This window comes from Alternaria alternata (assembly GCF_001642055.1).
Source record: "Alternaria alternata strain SRC1lrK2f unplaced genomic scaffold CC77scaffold_29, whole genome shotgun sequence".
NCBI classification, from domain to species: Eukaryota; Fungi; Ascomycota; class Dothideomycetes; order Pleosporales; family Pleosporaceae; genus Alternaria; species Alternaria alternata.
Window position 1 is genome coordinate 311,792 of NW_017306218.1, and position 17,663 is coordinate 329,454.

The following is a 17,663-nucleotide window of genomic DNA, read 5'->3' on the forward strand; positions in this document are numbered from 1 at the left end:
CTTGCCGTCATTGTCACACCTGCGCTCTCTCTCTCTCTCTTTCTTCCTACAGCGCGCCGAGCCTGATTCCACGAGGCACACTGCGAAGATGGTGCTTTCGTTTATTCTGATTCAGAACAGGCAGTAAGTCCGTATGTTGGTTTGGAAGGGGGCCGAGACTAATGTGTTGCGCCGTGTAGAGGGAAGACGCGGTTGGCGAAGTGGTATGCGCCGTACAGTGTAAGTCGAGACGTCAAAGTTCATTGGTAGATGAAGTTGCTAATCACTGTGTAGGATGAGGAGAAGATCAAGCTAAAGGGCGAGGTATGCGACACCTTCCTACATACCCATCTATCCACCTCAGCGGTTCTCTCCCTCTACCACTCCTCCGAGCAGCCATCGTCCAACCTCCACATACCGATATTCCAAATGAGACTAAGACTCGTTACAGGTACACCGCCTTATCGCGCCCCGCGACCAGAAACATCAATCCAACTTCGTCGAGTTCCGCAACATGTCCAAGATCATATACCGCCGATACGCTGGCCTCTTCTTCTGCGCATGCGTCGACACAAATGATAACGAACTGGCATATCTAGAAGCTATCCACTTCTTTGTGGAGGTGCTAGATGCATTCTTTGGCAATGTGTGTGAGCTGGATTTGGTGTTTAACTTCTATAAGGTGTATGCGATCCTCGACGAAGTGTTCCTGGCAGGCGAGATCGAAGAGACGAGCAAACAGGTCGTGTTGACGCGATTGGCACACCTGGATAAGCTGGAATAAGGCACGGAGAGTCAAATCATGAATATGGTAAACGGCTGCAGCTCATAGTCTGGACCACTTCGACCGGCACACCAAGGGCGCGCGGTATTAGTACCTATGGGCTGATAAGGGATAACCCAGGGATGTTATATACATGGTCCCGCCGCGCGGTATTGCACAGGCAATTGAAGTGCCAAGTGATTCCCGACAGGTCACTTTTGGTATACTTGGATGTTCATTGGTACGAAGGTTTTGTGCCGTTGGATGAACAGAGGAGATCATCTGTATATACTGTCGCCCTCGATAATACAGACCACACTGTTCCTCGACGGAAACATTCCGAGTCTGCTGGTGACACGCGAGTGAATGGACCCTTGTCTCGTTCTTGCATGTGGAAGCGCGCACGGACGCGCTCTTTCGATGGAAGTAGAGGTCTAGAAAATAGACAGATCATCAACCTTGGTTCCTCGAGATCTGTCCCTTCGCCTGTGCACACATTCACCCCAGCATGCCCGCCCCGTGATATGGTCATCTATAATACCACTCCGTGCCCCGTTGTTCCTCCGCCACACGCCTGACCCGCCTCGAATCGTCCCGTCCAGCGAATCCACCGCAACATCCCCGCGCCGCGACCATGTCCGACTTCGCCGGGTACCACGCCATGGGCACTGGCTCTCCAAATCCTCCGAATGCAAACGGCAGGCAAGACGAGCCCAACACGTGGCGCCCGCCAGTCGCTGCGAGCCCTGCTGGCTACCAACAGACGGGAAGCCCAGCAATGGCTCCACCCCCGAATCAGTACGCCGGCACGCCAGCGCAATACGGCACGCCAGTCCAGCAGGAAAGTTACTTTCCGGATCAGACGGCTCTGCAGGGCCAACAGCAGTATCAGGGCGACCAAGATGTGAACAACCTCGCGGGGCAGATGGGAGCAGTCGGATTGGGCGTGGATCAAGCAGCACAGCCTAAGAATAAGAAGAAGAACAGACATGCATATCATAATCTCGAGGGGCCTGGAGGGAATTCACAACCATTTGCTGGCTCGCCGCAGAATGGTATGCCGTCACAGTTCCTAAACCAGAACTCGCCGCAAGTTGGAGGAGCGCAATGGATGGAGCCCCAGATTACCCCCGCTATGAGCCAGTTTCCCGCGCCCGTGAATCCCATCTTCTCTCCTGGAGCGCAAGCTTCGCCCATGCAATATGCTGCGAGAACGCCAGCACCACCACACCAGACGGGAGGAGCGGCGGTCGGATCAGCTCAAGGACGTGTAGACCCCGAGCAGATACCTAGCATACCGAAGTCGCGAGATGCGCCAGCAAGATACTACCTAGAAAATGTTTACCCAACCATGGAGCACCACCTGCCGCCTCCCGCCACGGTCCCCTTCGTTGCCTTTGACCAGGGCAATTCTTCACCTAAGTTTGCCCGATTGACGATGAACAACATTCCACTTACTGCGCAAGCCCTCTCTGCGACCTCGTTACCGCTTGGCATGATACTACAACCGCTGGCTCCTCAACAAGAAGGAGAGCAATCTATACCTGTACTGGACTTTGGTGAGACGGGGCCACCAAGGTGTGCAAGATGTCGAGCATACATCAATCCCTTCATGCAGTTCAAGGCTGGTGGAAACAAGGTCGTGTGTAACTTGTGTACCTACCCGGGAGACGTTCCTGGTGAATACTTTGCGCCTACAGATCAATCTGGCGTCCGGATAGACAGATTACAGCGTCCAGAGCTCACTCTAGGCACTGTCGACTTCCTGGTCCCCAAGGAATACTGGTCGAAGGAGCCCGTCGGGTTACGGTGGTTGTTCCTGGTCGACGTGACTGCGGAGGCTGTAAACCGTGGCTTCCTTCATGGGTTCTGTGAGGGCATCATGAAAGCACTTTATGGCGAGTCAGGAGCTGAAGGAGAGGAAAGCGAAACTGCGACTCGCATACCAAAGGGCGCCAAGGTCGGCATCGTGACGTTTGATAAGGAGATGCACTTCTACAACCTCAATGCCAGTTTGTCGAGTGCTCAAATGCTGGTCATGTCCGATCTCGAGGATCCCTTCTTGCCATTCAGCGAAGGCTTGTTCGTCGATCCTGTGGAGTCCAAGACTGTCATTACATCACTTCTCGCACAGTTACCCAACATGTTCTCCGAAGTCAAGAATCCTGAACCGGCCCTGCTTCCCACTCTAAACTCTGCCGTAGCAGCCTTGTCAGCCACAGGTGGAAAGATAGTGTGCTCTTTGGCTGCACTTCCTACTTGGGGTCCTGGTCGACTGATGCTACGTGATGACGGCAACGCATCAAACACTGATGCCGAGAAGAAACTTCTCCAGACCGAACATCCTGGTTTCAAGAAGGTTGCCGAGAAGATGGTGCAAAACGGCATTGGTGTGGATTTCTTCCTTGCAGCACCAAGCGGAGGCTACCTTGACATTGCAACAATTGGTAAGCCAGGAATTCTTCCGACAGGTGCTACCTGCTAACACATGCTAGGTCACGTTTCCGCTGCAACAGGTGGAGAGGTGTTCTACTACCCCAACTTCCATTCACCAAGGGATACGCTCAAGCTGTCCAAGGAGATTCAGCACACAGTCACACGAGAAACCGGATATCAAGCGCTGATGAAGGTTCGCTGCTCGAATGGCCTGCAGGTCTCTGCCTATCACGGAAACTTCTACCACCACACTTTTGGCGCCGATCTAGAGTTTGGAGTCATCGACGCTGATAAGGCTATCGGCGTTATGTTCAGCTACGATGGCAAACTAGATCCCAAGCTTGATGCGCACTTCCAGAGCGCGCTCCTATATACGGCTGCGAACGGTGAGCGACGAGTACGGTGCACCAACATCGTGGCTAGTGTCAGCCCAAACACTGGTGAATGCATGAAGTTCGTCGACCAGGATGCTGTGGTGAACATCATCGCCAAGGAAGCTGCTGCTCGCATGACCGAGAAGAATCTTAAGGAGATCCGGGGAGCGCTGACGGAAAAGACTGTCGACATTCTTGCGGGCTACAGGAAGAACTTCACTGGCAACAACCCACCAGGCCAGCTTGTGCTACCGGAGAACCTGAAAGAATTCGGCATGTACATCCTTGGACTGATCAAATCGAGAGCCTTCAAGGGAGGCAAGGAGCCCACCGACCGGAGAGTCCATGACATGCGGATGATCAAGTCGATGGGACCGTTGGAGATGTCATTATATCTCTACCCTCGAATTATTGCAATCCATAACCTCGATGCGCGTGATGGCTTCGCAAACGAAAAGGGCCATCTTGTCATGCCCGAAAGCATACGTGCATCATTCTCCAAGGTTGAAGAAGGCGGCGCATACATTGTAGACAACGGTCAAATATGCCTACTATGGCTACACACGCAAGTCTCACCCAACCTGCTAGAAGACCTCTTCGGCGAAGGCAACAATAGCTTGAAAGCGCTCGATCCCTTCCAATCCACTCTCCCTGTTCTCGAGACGCACCTCAATGCTCAAGTACGGAATATCTTGCAATACCTAGAAGGTACAAGAGCCTCCAAGGCGCTCACAATACAACTCGCACGACAAGGTCTTGACGGTGCAGAGTATGAGTTTGCAAGGTTGTTGTACGAGGATCGAAACAATGAGGCGCAGAGCTATGTTGACTGGCTTGTGCATGTCCACAGGCATATACAACTAGAGGTAATTTGATCTGAAGTTCAACACTGCGAAACAATCTTGCTAATGCTTGAACAGCTCGCAGGACAGCGCAAGAAGGAAGACTCAGGTGACGGTGTTGGTTCGACGTTCGTGGGTCTGCGAACGCCATACTGGGGTTAGAGAAGCAAATTGGCGTCGATGATAGAGTGTGTATTGCATAGCGAAAGCGAGGATTTGATGAACATTGTTATAAAGGAATGGCAAATGCATATCCGAAGCACCAAACAAAATTATTCAGTTCAACGTTCTCTCTGGTGTCGGTTTTGATGTTCTTACTTCTAGCATGGCAGTTGGTTGGGAGACAGTGCCATTCATGTGACCATCGGCGAAAGGTTATACCGATGTTAGCGCGCCTCGCTTGCGATTTTCAACCCACCTAGACAAAACAGCGCCTTGAACTTTCAGCTTCCGCTCGAACGTAACTAACCCAACAGTCAAGTCAACATGCCTACTCGCCTTACCAAGACCCGCAAGCACCGCGTATGTCACGTACTCGTCCTACAATCATATCAATTGCTAATACAATATACAGGGTCACGTCTCCGCCGGTCACGGACGTGTCGGGTAATTCACACCTGCGAGATTTAGGCTCGAATTTGCGCAATGCGACAAGTGCTAACAATGGAACAGCAAGCACCGCAAGCATCCCGGTGGTCGTGGTATGGCCGGTGGTCAGCACCACCACCGCACCAACATCGACAAGTACCATCCCGGTTACTTCGGAAAGATTGGTATGAGGTACTTCCACAAGCAGCAGAACCTGTTCTGGAAGCCCGTCATCAACCTCGACAAGCTTTGGTCCCTCATCCCCGTTGAGAAGCGCGAGGAGTACCTCACCAAGAAGGGTGGCAACGCTCCCGTCCTTAACCTTCTCGACTACGGCTACTCCAAGCTCCTCGGAAAGGGCCGTCTCCCCGAGGTCCCCATCGTCGTCCGCGCCCGCTACGTCAGCGCTGAGGCTGAGAAGAAGATCAAGGAGGCCGGTGGTGTCGTTCAGCTCGTCGCATAAATAGCGCCACGATACGATTGTGCATGATAAGGCGTCTCGGAATCATACAAAAGGATAACGGCAATGATTGGGATGGATCTTCAAGTCCGCAGTATACCCTACAGGTCTGCGTAGACTTGCGTTCAGCGTGGTGGCTGAGGAATGTTTCATAGACAATATGACCATTCCTGAATCAACCTTTGGCCTTTGGTGGCTTTTTCGCTCATGCGATGTCTGGACCATGCGGTGCTTGGATGGCGGCGCTATCGTTCGGCTGCCGCGTACTCTGGTGATGTTGTGATGTTCTTGCGATGTGTGCTGTGATGTGAAAACCTGGATGATGTGCTAACCACCACAAGCCTAGTATTCCTGACCATTTCTGACCATTTCTAGACCTACTCATTGATCTTGTGGACAGCGCGTTCGCGCTTGTTTCTACCCGCGCCGATTCAACGGTGACGGCTTGCGATCGCAAATCGCTTTGATCACGACTTTGCGACGCATATCCACAGCAATCGTGCTGTCGATCATATTATGTCAATGATTGCACACGATTGTTTGGATGTGCTGGATAGTCCGCTACAGTAGGCAATACAGATAACACTCAATCACATTTTCAGCATTTCACTCGATTTTAAGTGTAATTTCTCCATCAAAACTTCGCATGGCTTTAGTCGTCACCTCATATCGAGGATTCCCAATGCTTGCCCTATCGTCAATACTAGCGTCTCATATCGGGTAACTATCCTCGTTATCATCGGAGTGCTACTCAGCACTATCATCCATGCCAACGTCGTCTTCAATATCATCATACTGCTTCTCAGTACTGTTATCCATATCATCGTCTTCTTCCACCAAATTCATGCCACCAGTATCCTCAGCACTAGCCAGCTTCATGAAACGACTCGGCTCCAGTGAAATAGATGGCGAATCAGCATGTATCTCTGGTGCGCGGAAATTCGGCGGTAGAGTAAGATTGCTCGAATGTGATTTGGCAGCGCGGACACGCTGAGCATATTGCCTGTTGGCTTGGCGCTGGGTATTGAAGTGTCGTTGTAGGGTTTCTCGGGGGGAAGGTGAGAAGCTGGATTTGTGGGGTATGGTGGACTGATGAGTGTTGTTAATTTAGGAAAAGGAATGACGAGGAACAAAAGGATGGGTTGTGTGAGATTCTGACTTACGTTTTCTGGGCGTGAGAAACCACCGGGTAGTTCGTTTGCCTGTCCAGTATGTAGTTTAGTGGTTGAATTGACACCACCTGATAGTCTATCTTCATGTTGAATTGGGATATTGGTTGACCCGTTTTGATCTCTCTCAAGAGTAAGCATCAGATTGCGTATCTCCTCTGCTGCTCCAAAGCGGAGAGGTAAATCTTCAAGCTTCGTCTTCCGTAAACGGTCGCTGAGACTTGAGCTCGAGTCCGAGTGTGCTTGTCTAGGTACACGCTCAACGTTCATCCTTAGAGGCTCAGCATCTGATCCGGGTGATGGCGACGACGTTCTGATGCTCTCGGGTGCGCGCTGTATCATCTTCGAGAGGTCAACGGGCGGGCCAATAACACTTGGCGTTTGACTTCCCACGTTGACGACTCGAGGTTTCGATCTTGACTGTTTGTCCTCGTGTCCTCTCTTGGCTCTTGGGGTCTGTTGAGCCTCTTCTCTAATCCTACTGGTATTTCCAGTATCCCGAGTCGTCTTTTCGTGAGGCGGAGGTATTTGTAACCCGAGAGATCTTTCCCTAAGTCTCGCTTCTTCTTCTTCTTCATTCCTTTGCGTTCGACCTGTCTTCCTGGACAGAAAGGCCATCGCATACTTTCTTGGTACAATAGATACCATTCCGACAGTCTGGTCATGTTTGACAGGCACAGCAGCATCATTCGGCGAAACGGCACCAGGCCGACATGTGAGAGTGCTTAACAATCGTCCCACTAAATTCACCTTTTTCTCACCAGCCTGTCCCCCTTGCTCGCCTTCTAGTGCATCACCTACATGGTGTTCGTATTCCCCTCCTGCGGATTCAAGAGTACGTTCATCACGGTGTTGGACGGGCGAGGATGCAGAGCGTTGTCTGCGGTTCGTGGGTGCCTCCCCTCGCCTCAGATGCCGCTCACTCTCCGTGTTATAACGTTGCAGACCATGCCAGTATTCCTGGGTCTCTTGTTGGTTCATATCGTAGTAAGGATGAGTTGGAGCATATTCTCTCTCTTCTACATCGTTGTTGTGTGCACAGGCGCCCGATTCAATGGGGAACTGTACGTGACTTCTTGTAGATGAGGGGGAGACGGGGAATGGGACGTGGCGCAATGCGACGAACAGTGAGATGGGCGATATCGTACGGTTTGAAGGGTATATAGGGAAATATGACCGGTTCGTAGAAGGCGTGGTGTTGCGATTGATAGAGTGTGGGGATTGTGTGGGTGGAGGGGGTTGGGGTTGGGTGGTTGGAGCGTCTTCGGGGTAAAGGTTTGTCAATATTGATAGTTTGGACGAGGAGTTTGTATTTACTTTGTTAGTATCGTTGGGGGTTGGAAGTGATCCGTGGTTGGGTTGGTAGGTAAGTGGTATGAGGTCGTCGTCTTCAGGGTAGGGGGTTGAAACAACGTCGTCCTCGTCATCTTGTCTTCTGAAATTCGGCACTTCCTCGCTGTACTTTTGGAGCATGTCTTGTACCTCGCTTCTTTTCGTCTTATTGACCTACATATCCTAGTTAGTATCAGTCGCTGTACCACCACCCTCTGAGATGTTCACGAATTAATGACGTACCGTAGAATACGTCTCCCCACTCTGATACATTCTCTCCACCTCATGCAACCTCATCTTCCTCATCGCCCTACTATTCATACTATGATACGCGACATACATTTCACTCTCCACCTCTCCATTCGGGAACCTCTCTTCTGCGATAAGGCTCTCCAAGCTCATACCGCGGTCAACCTCCATACATTGCTCATGCTCTCTGTCCATATCAAGTTCCCAATCTTCTCTTTCTTCTTCGTATTCGTCATCGCCGTCTTCGATTTCTTCTCCCTCTCTATCTGTCAGGGGCTCCATACTATCGGACCTCACGTCCCAGTCTTGCTCTCCATCTTCTTCATCCCAACCATTCAAATGGTCCCGCACTGGATTTAGATCCCTCAGGTCGTCTTTTGACTCCTGTGATTCATCATAGTATTCACCTAAAGATGCCGCAAGTCTCTGGCGAGCGGCTTCCCCTCGGCGACCCAGACTGTCCCGGCGCACGGTATTGGTAATTATGGTCTTGAGGGAGGTCGCGTTTGTGTTTGTGTTCTCGCGGATAGCGGCGATGCGATCGCGGATGCGGGTGAGGTAGAGAGCCGTTGGTTGAGGAGACATCGTGGGAGAAGGAGGCCTGTGAAAAGGACTGCGGAGGCCGTCGCTCGAACACCTTCTTCATCGACCTTTCAGATGTGCAGAACTGCGGATGTTGAATCTGAGATGATGGCACGACGTCTTCTTGTCTATCCAGGTCGTAGATCGGCAAGAAATGTGTCGCGTTTGCGACTCCTGCTCCAGGAGTGGGTCCGATTGTCTAATTATTGGGCTACCACTGTACACTGTGGCTTCTGTAGTTCGGAACCGAGAGAAGGCATCCCACTGCTCGTGTGTCAGTTGGCAGTTTAGTTTCCTCAAAATACAAAGCATCAGTGGGCTCTGAAATTCTTACCCGCACATTGGACCCTTACAGCCATCAATCACACAAGCCACGTATGCGGTGCGCACCGATCATGAGGATGTGTTTCATTAGGGTATCCACAACACTACTCTGCCTTTCCTCCCAGACCCAGCAAGTTCAACAGTACCTCTTTTGCCTTGTCTGGTTCAACACTGCCGTCCGGAGCTCTAATCACCATCTGTCCTACGAACCACCCTACCTTCTTCACCTGACCCTTCTCTGTGATGTCTCTCACCATGTCTGGTTTTTCTTCTAGCAGCGTCTGCGCTAACTTCACGTACTCTTCTTGGCTTAGTGGCTGCAGTAGAAGGTTCTCTTGATGTACGACTTCTGTTGCGCTGCGTGGGTCGCCCTCAAACTTGATGGCAAGCAGACGTTTTGCGGACGGCGACGTGACTTCTCTACGACGTACGTGTGAAATAGCACTAGCAAGATAGTCGGCTGGAACTCGATCGGGGTCCCAGGGTTCACCTTGAAAGAGAGAGCCAAGCTCCATCAGTACCCTTGAAAGGAGTCAGCCTGATTTATGACATCGCAGTTGACGAACTTACCAGTTCCCGGTGATTTTGCCCAATGATGTCAACGGAACATCCTTCTCGACCTGCTCACTTTCTACTTGGCAGCGAACAACGTCCGCGAAATACTCTAAGCGTTCACCATCGTCGAGAGAGAGGAGTGTGATGGCGTCTTTGGTGGTGAGCCCGTAGGTATTTGCGAGCAGATCAACAGTCACATCGGGGAGCTTTGGTAGGGTATTTCGGAGGTGTTCGACAAGGTCCTGAAATAATCAGCAGAACGTTCGCATCAATTTTGCAGGCAAGGCTTACTTGTCCGATAAAGACAGGAGCAATATCCGGATCCGGCATGTAGCGGTAGTCGATCTCGCCTTCTTTGCCTCGAAGACGTTTGGTGGTTTTGCTTCCAAGAGTCCATCCGCGTGTTTCGCCCTCAATAACACCGCCACTTTCAAGCAGGTCAATCTGTCGATCACGTTCAGCAATAATGGCATCTTCGACAGCCTTCGTGCTTGACAAGTTCTTGATCTCAGTCCGCTGGCCCAACCCAGTAACACCAGAGTATGAGTGGCTAGCTTGGGAAGACTCCCCTCCGCGTTGACGAACGGATACGTTGACATCGGCACGCAGCCCACCCAACTCCATGCCCGTTGTACAGGCATTGACAGCCTTGAGCGTGTTTTGTATCTTGCGAACGACAACGGCTGCAACTGTGGGATCGTGGATCTGAGGGAGGGTAATGATTTCGATCAGAGGATGGGAGACACGGTTGAAGTCGAGTAGGTGGGTCGAAGGAGGCTGCTGCACAGTCTTTGCGGTATCCTGCTCCATTTGGATCTGCTTGATGCCGATGTCGAAGGGCTCTGGCTGCGGGGCAGCACCAGGCGGAAAGTCATGAGGGTAGAGGGTGATTTTTCCATTCTTCGCGAAAGGCTCATAGTACTGTGTGATCTGGTATCCGGCGGGCTGATCTTGGTAGAAGTAGTGTTTGCGGTCGAAGCTGCTCTTGTGCTGAATCTCGCAATCGAAGGCTATAGCGGCGCGCAGGGCGGGGAGGAGGGTTTCCTTCTGGAAGTGAGGCTGAGTACCAGGAAATGCGACATCAAATAAAGAAACATGGGTATTCGGTAATTCGCTGATCGAGGTCGCAGCACTGGAGAAGAGCTTCCGCGCGGTGTTGAGTTCGGCATGGACTTCAATCCCGACCGTCAGCTCCCACTTCTCTAGCCGTGCATCTTTGCCCTTTTTCGAAGACTTCGATGAGCCAGCAGAGGCGCTCTTGTCTTTCTTTTGTTGCTTTGCGGCGTCTTTCAGCAGTTTGCGAAAGGCGGTGCCATTTTGAGGCGGTGGTGGCTGCGTCTCAGTCTGGAGAGATCGTGTCGTGTGACGCGTTGGCAGGTGTAGGGCACCCAATTGAGACTGCCTGACTCGGCGCAGACATGAGTGACATATGTACGGCTGTTTCGAGGCTGTCGCAAGGGTATTGCGGGTAGTGCGGGCGAACATGGCGTGGAGTCTGGCGAGCAGCAGTTCCGATGCCCTGCACTGTTGCGGACGGTCTGTGCTCACTTCCGAGTGGCCGTGGGTCAGCGACGAACGACATCATCAACCCAGTACTTCAACGCCAGGACATGAATTCTTCGCCAGCGCCAGAATCTCTCGCGCCGTTTGTCCCAGTCGGAAATATCTCGACGCCGGCCAAAAGGCCGTCGAGGTCGACGAGATTTGCCAGTATTGCCTCTGCGGCACCGCATTTACGACGACCGATTATTGCCAGTTCTAGATCACCTTGTCAAGTAACTTCTGGAGCTTTCTAATCGACCACTCAAGGAGAGCTTGCCTCTTCCCCGGCCTTCTTCGCTTCGCTCTCTCAAGATTGATAAGGTAGAGGTTGGATGCGACTGTGAATGGGTTCTCATTCACCGATTGGGGAGAACCCGACTGATATGAACTTCCAACAGCGACACGCGTCTCCGGCGCTGCACTTCCGGTGCTTGCATGTAAAGTCGTTGGCGCGTATATGTGGACGTAGCAGGTCACGTTCTGAAAGAAGGTGTGCTCAGCCTCGTTAGGGCGAGGAACGCCGGAACTATCGATGTTTGCCATGCGACTGGCTTTGTCTGTCTGTCTTCTTGCGCAAACGAGCCTTCAATCTCTTCAGACGAGTGCGACACCTTTGCCACGCCTCCTCTTCGCTAGCTTTGTCGGAGGCGTGCTTGAATTGCCCGGGATGGACGTACACTCCCGGCCAAAGGCTGAAGTCGGCCTCAGAGTGATGGCTTGTATCGTGAGAGAATCGCACACTACGACTACTGCGAACACTCGCCCCCATACGTGCAACCTTCAGGAGATCTTGGGTTAAACCTGCTGGTAGGTATGCGAATCCAGGACGCAGCACAAGAGATCGGCTGGTGCCTCAGAACTTGCCCTTGACAATGTTTTCTGCCACGGCTTTGACGCTGTTGAAGACCCTCCTTGCTCTTTCTTTCCTCTCTCTCTTCTTCTGCGCTCTGGCTTCTGCTTGCTGCTCTTGCGCCTGGATCTCCTCTGGTGTGCGAGTATCTGACTGTGTTTGAGGACCTGAAGGACTGGAAGAGCCTATAGCGGCCGGTTGGGGTCCAGCGGCAAAGTCAGTATACGTAAAGTCGCGTTCTGTTGAGTGATATTGCCCTGAATTGGCACCACAGTCACCTCCAGTTTCGCCTCCCGAGTCGGTTCGGCAGTCCTCAGATGTCGTTCCGTGATCACCTCCCGATGCAGTCCCACAGTCTGCCGTTGATGTCGTGCCGTAATCGCCTGAGGATGTCGTTCCACAATCTGCGGACACCGAGAAAGAATCCATTCAGAGTCTGAAGATACAGTAGCGCAGCTCAAAGATGAAGCTTGAGCGTGAGCCACGTCACGGCCAACCGGATCTTCTCGCTCTTCTTTGTGGTTTCGTTACGTTTTGCTTTGATCGTGTTAGCGACCTCGGCTCGGGCTTCTCTTCGCTGTTGTTTCTTCTCTTGTCGTTCTTTCCCCTTGCGTTCACGTTCCGCTACCTCCTCAGGCGTTGAACCGTAATAGGTAGTCCCCGAGTCGGCTGTTATGGAGTAGATGCCGCTGTCTCCTGCGTTGTGAGAAGTGTGCGATGTGCCTCCGTCTCCTGCGTGATGAGAGGTGTAACAATGAGAAGTACCCGAGTCTCCAAATGAGCTGCTGCCGCCACAATCGCCGGCACTATAGCTAACACAGTCTGCCATAAACTAACTTCATGCCTAGAGGTGAAGTCTTAGCTTCAGCAAGGTTGCGTATAGACGAAGTTTAGCCTTCTTGCTAGTCGCGTCGGAGAGTTTGGCCTTGGTGTCGGCCCAAGCTTTGTATCGGATCTCCCTTTCCTGTCGCTTCTTCTCTTCGCGCACCTCTTGCTTCTTTTTCAGCGCCTCTTTTTGCTCTTCAGTGAGCTTGGGAGCGGGATGGTTCTGTCCGAAACCAGATAGCGCAGGCGCAGATGTCGCACAAGAACTAGCCCCACAGGTTGTGGATGCGGCACAGGACATGAAAAAGTGCTGTTGTCTACCAAAGACGGAGGATGCTCAAGAGACCGGCTAACTTAGCGCGTAGTCCCTTCTTCAACTTCCGGCTTGCTTTCTTCTCGGCCTTGATTTCGAGGCGCCTGAGCTTGCGTTGTCTTCGCTCTTCGATGATTCTTCTTCTTTCGCGGGGTTCAAGTGGGTTGATAAGTGCTGGTCGGTAGCTCGAGAGTGTTCGGCCCTGTCCTTGGGTTGGAGCTGGGAGTGCAGCACAAGACACAGCACAAGACACAGCACTTGTTACAGAAGTAGCAGTCGTGCTCATAAACACACTCTAGTCTTCTGATCTAGGCGTGTCGAATCTCAGAATCTGCCACTCAAGATTCTCTTCAACTTGAGGTGAAGTTTGTCTAGCGTGCTTGGAGAAGATGAGATTCCGTTACGGGCCCAAGTCTTCCTCTGCGCCTTTCGAGAACGTGTCTTCTCGAACTTGCGGAGCCGCTGACGAGCAACGTGCAGTCTTTCGTGCGAAGTGAGTGGCCTGCCAGAGTACGAGTGTGTTTTGGGGTTGTGACCTTGGTCGAAGATGGTGCGGCGTTTGTGGATGACACTTGGCCGGTATGAGTGAGTGCGGCGCCTAGGTCGAGCTGGGTTGTTGTAAGGTCGAACGTCAAATGGCATGTACCCAGTCAGTGCAGTGATGCATGTATTGTAGTTATGGTCCAATAGGGCGGTGATGTAGTCGTGGGGTACGAAATGATAAAGGTGATGTGTGGTGAGGGTTGTCTGCAGAGGCTGCACACCGTACAAATGCACTGATGTCGAATTCTAGGGTGGTGCAGTTGAGGTGGTGTGTGTGTGGTTCTAATGAACAGTATGCCGCAGCGGCAATGAGGATATGTTATAGAATAACGTTTTGATACCAAATGATGCTTCGTTGAGGCTTGGTGATTGTGCGTAAAGGTATGTTGTGATGGGGATGTGATGGAGGATGTTTGTTTTAGTCTCACGCTGAATGAGAAAGTAGGTGCCTCTCGTAGCTACCTAAAGACTGGGGTGCGCAGTTACTCTTGTAGGCTCTAATCGTACGTATTAGGACATGGGTACTGGTGCTTTCCAGGCCATATAGAATGAGCGTTGTACTGATGCAGAAGGTGCGATAAACAGGTACACAAATGTCCGAACAACCAAACTAATACGCTGCTGACTAGAAGTAGCGATAGCCGAAGGCTCCGCTGGGGGGGAGTTTGTTCTGAATTCCGGAAAGTCCACAGTATATCGCTCTTGGATTAGAGGGCATAAAGCAAAGGACAAGTTTTTAAGATTTCCGTTGCTTTACCCTGAAGGATATCGTCGTTCATTGTATGGTTTGACACTTGTAAAAAAAGCTGTTCAATGTCAAAGTGTATAAGATTTCTAAATATAATTTCCAGCATGAAAAACCTGATCTACAGTGAAGACTCCAAGAACTACATTCAAAACACAAACTTGCGATCGCCCATTAATCCCCAAAGCTCCTCCACCACAGCCTTCTGTTCCTCGGGCTTAGCGTTGCGAACAGCAAAGTAAAGGCGGCCCTCGAGAGTTGGGTCCCAATTACCAGGATTGGCGCTCGCAACGATACCACCGGCTTCTTCCAAGATACACCACCCAGCCGCCACATCCCAAGACCAAACTCCACCTTCCCAAAAAGCATCAAGCATTCCGTGTGCAACATAGCAGAAATCTAATGCTGCGGAGCCGTTAGACCGTACCGACTTGCACATCGCGCCACCTTCATCTTTGGAGGTCAGAAGGGCGTTGTGGACGGAAGTGCGTAGTGCCCAGTTAGGGCCCCTGCGCTGGTTACCCCACTCGACAGCTACCAGACAGGAATTGAGCGACGGCATCGGTTTCGGGTTCTGTTGTACAGGAAGCTTGATCGTGTTTCCTGTAGTCGGCCTCGTCAAGAACGCGCCTTGGCCTTTGACTGCGTGGTACATATCCCCACGAAAGGGATTGAACACCACACCTACGACAGGCTTCTTGTCGAGCGTAAGCGCCAGAGAAATCGCGCAATTGGGAACACCCTGTGTGAAGTTCAGGGTGCCGTCGATTGGATCAACCACGAATGTTGGTTGGTCGGCCAGCTTGGTCCCAGCCTTGAACGTCTCTTCCCCGAGGAAGTAGAAGGAGGGGTAGGCCTTTTGCAAACGAGCCTCGGCCATATCCTCAATCTGCTTGTCGAACACGGTGACGAGGTCAGACGTGTTATTTTTGGTCTGGGCTGTCATGATGAGGGAGTACTCCGCAGCCACCATGATGTTACCTGCCTCCGTGGCAACGTCGATAAGCACGCTCTCGATTTCCTTAAGGTCTTGATGAGTAAGACCATACTTGACTAGGATGGCGTTGAAATCAGTTGCTGGGGCCGGCCTTGAGGTAGCACGTGAACGTGTAGCCGTCGACAACAAGGCAGATAGTGTGCTGGTCAAGACTGGTCGTTTATTTTGAGGGGCCATTGTGGTAGTTCGAGTAAGGTTCTGGATCCGGACTTTACTGATGGACTTGCTCGAGGAGTTTGCAAGTAGTGTATGGGAGTTGAGTCGAGAGTGGTTGTTGAGTCCGGAAGAACTTGAAAGGCCTGTAGTTATAGGCAGGCCAACATTTGCGTTGTGTTGCCTTGATATCGGCCCACAAGTCACTCTGTGTAGTGACTTTACCTGTAGTTGCTGTTTGTATATACCCCGTCTGAGCTGCCAGCGACCTTGTGTGAGAATAGTTCGCAAGGTGAAAGGATTCGAGATCGTTGCCTGCCGCGACAGCGTTATAGGCGGCATCGAGTCAAACCTTTGGCGAAGTTATACACTGTGAACAAGTCATTATTTCACAAAGCAAGCTGGCGTCGATGGCCACAAGCCATTTGTTTCCAGTAAGAAAGTCATTGGAGTAGGCGTTTGTAGGTAACAGTTTCTGTATATATGACTGTTGCCCTAGACTTAGCCTAGTGGGCCTACGTCTTTTTATCATGTCTCCGAGTAGGTCCGAGCAGAGACAGTTCACAATGCCCGCTAAGATTAGATAGTCTTGTAGACACCCGAGGCCCGTGTCTCAGCCGATTTGTTCCGTCGTGCTCAGAGCACTGGTGAGGCTCGACTCTGGAACCATTATTGTAAGTGAAGTGCGAGTACCTTTCTTTGTCTTTTGGATGGGATCGTCGTAGGCCACTACGTATGCGGTGAACGATGAAGTGGGGTAGGGAAAGTCAAGTTTGAGAGAAAGCTCGACAGCTGGTGCACGTCCCTCAGCGGAACCTCATCTGCACCGGGAGATCTGCGGCCAGACAGATACTCAGCGATTCTGCTTCTAATGCGCCAAGACGTTGGTCATAAACATAAAAAGAGATAGTTCTTGGTACGATAAGGACGTTTACATAAGATTGTCATGGTAAAGAGAGGTTCTATCACGTGTAACCATCATTTGCCTCACCGGACGACGTCATAGCCAATAACCTACATCCAACGTACACCAAAACAACGACAATTGAAAGATGCCACAGCCAAAATCTCTCCCCAAAGACCGCTACGTCCGGCAACGCGCCGCGCGAGAAATCCGTCGAAACCTTGCCGCCCTGACAACATCAACATCTCATCCTCAGCTCCAATCTCTATTCTTCGCCGTCCTACCAGCAGAAATCCGTTTCACAATCTACCAACACGTGCTATCTCAACAACATGATCCCACCCGCCCTATCGACACCCATTCCATTTCACCACTATACCGCCCTCGACACACTCATCGTACCAAAATCGACTCAGCTCTGCTCCTAACATGTCGCCTTATCTATGTAGAAGCCCACCAAATCCCCTTGCGCAGTTCCACGCACCATTTCCGGTACCTAGGTAGTACATCATGGCTGTACAACGGAGACATCTGGCTCCACCACATCACCAAGCAGCGAGGCGCAGAACTATACCATCTCCACGATAACCTCGTTGCGCTGAAAGCGTCCAACTTCAATAAGTTCCTCTTGAGCCATTTACGCTGGAGGAGAATTACTTGGACGATATGCGCCTACCTCCTTCCGCCTTTACTCGCCGAACTGAAGGAACGACAGCGACTCGCGGAAACCATGGCGAGCTTGGTTCTGCCGAGTAGTTGCCAGGAGGTCAATCTTGAGTTCGAAACGAGAGAGGATTTATTGCCCGATTGGCCTGGTTTGGAGGATCAAATTGAGGCGTGTAGGGCATTGGCGTTACGGAAGGAGGATGGGTCAGTGTTAGAGATTGATGATAGATATGGCCTGAAGTATACGTGGATGGGGAGTGGGCAGGCGAGGTGGGGGACGAGTGAGGATGCGGTCTGGAAGGAGAAGATGAGATATCACACTACGAGGCTGTGTTGGAGGGCGAGGGTGCCGAGGAGGGAGTATATGAGTTATGATTTTTTGGATTGTTTGGGTGTTGAGGGCGATAGGGACGGGGTTGTCGAGAAGGTGAAGACGTTATGTGAGTAGTCAAGTGGAAACTGAGTACATCGG

General features: G+C 51.6%; 9 protein-coding genes across 9 annotated transcripts; 4 read left to right on the top strand and 5 right to left on the bottom strand.

The window, feature by feature from the left end:
- The first annotated feature begins 24 nt into the window (after positions 1–24).
- On the top strand, positions 25–1,194 carry CC77DRAFT_1025511 (Adaptor protein complex sigma subunit). Its single transcript, XM_018526077.1, has 4 exons — positions 25–123; positions 180–219; positions 274–303; positions 431–1,194. Exons 1-4 carry the CDS (start codon positions 89–91, stop codon positions 761–763), a joined length of 438 nt encoding a protein of 145 aa, XP_018380319.1. The 5' UTR covers positions 25–88; the 3' UTR covers positions 764–1,194.
- Positions 1,179–4,677, top strand: CC77DRAFT_1025513 (Sec23/Sec24 family protein). The gene is made up of 3 exons (XM_018526078.1): positions 1,179–3,189; positions 3,238–4,418; positions 4,473–4,677. The coding sequence occupies exons 1-3, from the start codon at positions 1,377–1,379 to the stop codon at positions 4,554–4,556; spliced, it is 3,078 nt and encodes a 1,025-aa protein (XP_018380320.1). The 5' UTR covers positions 1,179–1,376; the 3' UTR covers positions 4,557–4,677.
- Positions 4,678–4,880: 203 nt separating this feature from the next.
- On the top strand, positions 4,881–5,445 carry CC77DRAFT_1035406 (hypothetical protein; the record flags this gene model as incomplete). Its single annotated transcript, XM_018526932.1, has 3 exons — positions 4,881–4,916; positions 4,969–5,000; positions 5,067–5,445. 3 exons carry the CDS (start codon positions 4,881–4,883, stop codon positions 5,443–5,445), a joined length of 447 nt encoding a protein of 148 aa, XP_018380321.1.
- A 744-nt stretch (positions 5,446–6,189) lies between these two features.
- Positions 6,190–8,777, bottom strand: CC77DRAFT_1013710 (hypothetical protein; the record flags this gene model as incomplete). Its single annotated transcript, XM_018523857.1, has 3 exons — positions 6,190–6,531; positions 6,606–8,117; positions 8,187–8,777. 3 exons carry the CDS (start codon positions 8,775–8,777, stop codon positions 6,190–6,192), a joined length of 2,445 nt encoding a protein of 814 aa, XP_018380322.1.
- A 425-nt stretch (positions 8,778–9,202) lies between these two features.
- Positions 9,203–11,138, bottom strand: CC77DRAFT_1013711 (hypothetical protein; the record flags this gene model as incomplete). The annotated part of the gene is made up of 3 exons (XM_018523858.1): positions 9,203–9,620; positions 9,669–9,895; positions 9,945–11,138. 3 exons carry the CDS (start codon positions 11,136–11,138, stop codon positions 9,203–9,205), a joined length of 1,839 nt encoding a protein of 612 aa, XP_018380323.1.
- Positions 11,139–11,992: 854 nt separating this feature from the next.
- CC77DRAFT_1099683 (hypothetical protein) lies at positions 11,993–12,474 on the bottom strand (the record flags this gene model as incomplete). Its single annotated transcript, XM_018530019.1, has 1 exon — positions 11,993–12,474. One exon carries the CDS (start codon positions 12,472–12,474, stop codon positions 12,049–12,051), a length of 426 nt encoding a protein of 141 aa, XP_018380324.1. The 3' UTR covers positions 11,993–12,048.
- A 28-nt stretch (positions 12,475–12,502) lies between these two features.
- Positions 12,503–13,171, bottom strand: CC77DRAFT_1066673 (hypothetical protein; the record flags this gene model as incomplete). Its single annotated transcript, XM_018528917.1, has 2 exons — positions 12,503–12,741; positions 12,931–13,171. 2 exons carry the CDS (start codon positions 13,169–13,171, stop codon positions 12,503–12,505), a joined length of 480 nt encoding a protein of 159 aa, XP_018380325.1.
- Positions 13,172–14,619: 1,448 nt separating this feature from the next.
- CC77DRAFT_1035408 (inositol monophosphatase) lies at positions 14,620–15,645 on the bottom strand (the record flags this gene model as incomplete). The annotated part of the gene is made up of 1 exon (XM_018526933.1): positions 14,620–15,645. The coding sequence occupies one exon, from the start codon at positions 15,643–15,645 to the stop codon at positions 14,620–14,622; it is 1,026 nt and encodes a 341-aa protein (XP_018380326.1).
- A 1,028-nt stretch (positions 15,646–16,673) lies between these two features.
- On the top strand, positions 16,674–17,639 carry CC77DRAFT_1013713 (hypothetical protein; the record flags this gene model as incomplete). Its single annotated transcript, XM_018523859.1, has 1 exon — positions 16,674–17,639. One exon carries the CDS (start codon positions 16,674–16,676, stop codon positions 17,637–17,639), a length of 966 nt encoding a protein of 321 aa, XP_018380327.1.
- Between the last annotated feature and the right edge of the window lie 24 nt (positions 17,640–17,663).

Bases quoted from the DNA above. Each gene is read 5' to 3' on its own strand.
- CC77DRAFT_1025511 (XM_018526077.1), top strand. From the start codon at position 89: ATGGTGCTTTCGTTTATTCTGATTCAGAACAGGCA. The intron at 220-273 runs GTAAGTCGAGAC...ATCACTGTGTAG, and splicing joins AGTGGTATGCGCCGTACAGT to GATGAGGAGAAGATCAAGCT. The intron at 304-430 runs GTATGCGACACC...GACTCGTTACAG, and splicing joins AGATCAAGCTAAAGGGCGAG to GTACACCGCCTTATCGCGCC.
- CC77DRAFT_1025513 (XM_018526078.1), top strand. From the start codon at position 1,377: ATGTCCGACTTCGCCGGGTACCACGCCATGGGCACTGGCTCTCCAAAT. The intron at 3,190-3,237 runs GTAAGCCAGGAA...AACACATGCTAG, and splicing joins CCTTGACATTGCAACAATTG to GTCACGTTTCCGCTGCAACA. The intron at 4,419-4,472 runs GTAATTTGATCT...ATGCTTGAACAG, and splicing joins ACAGGCATATACAACTAGAG to CTCGCAGGACAGCGCAAGAA.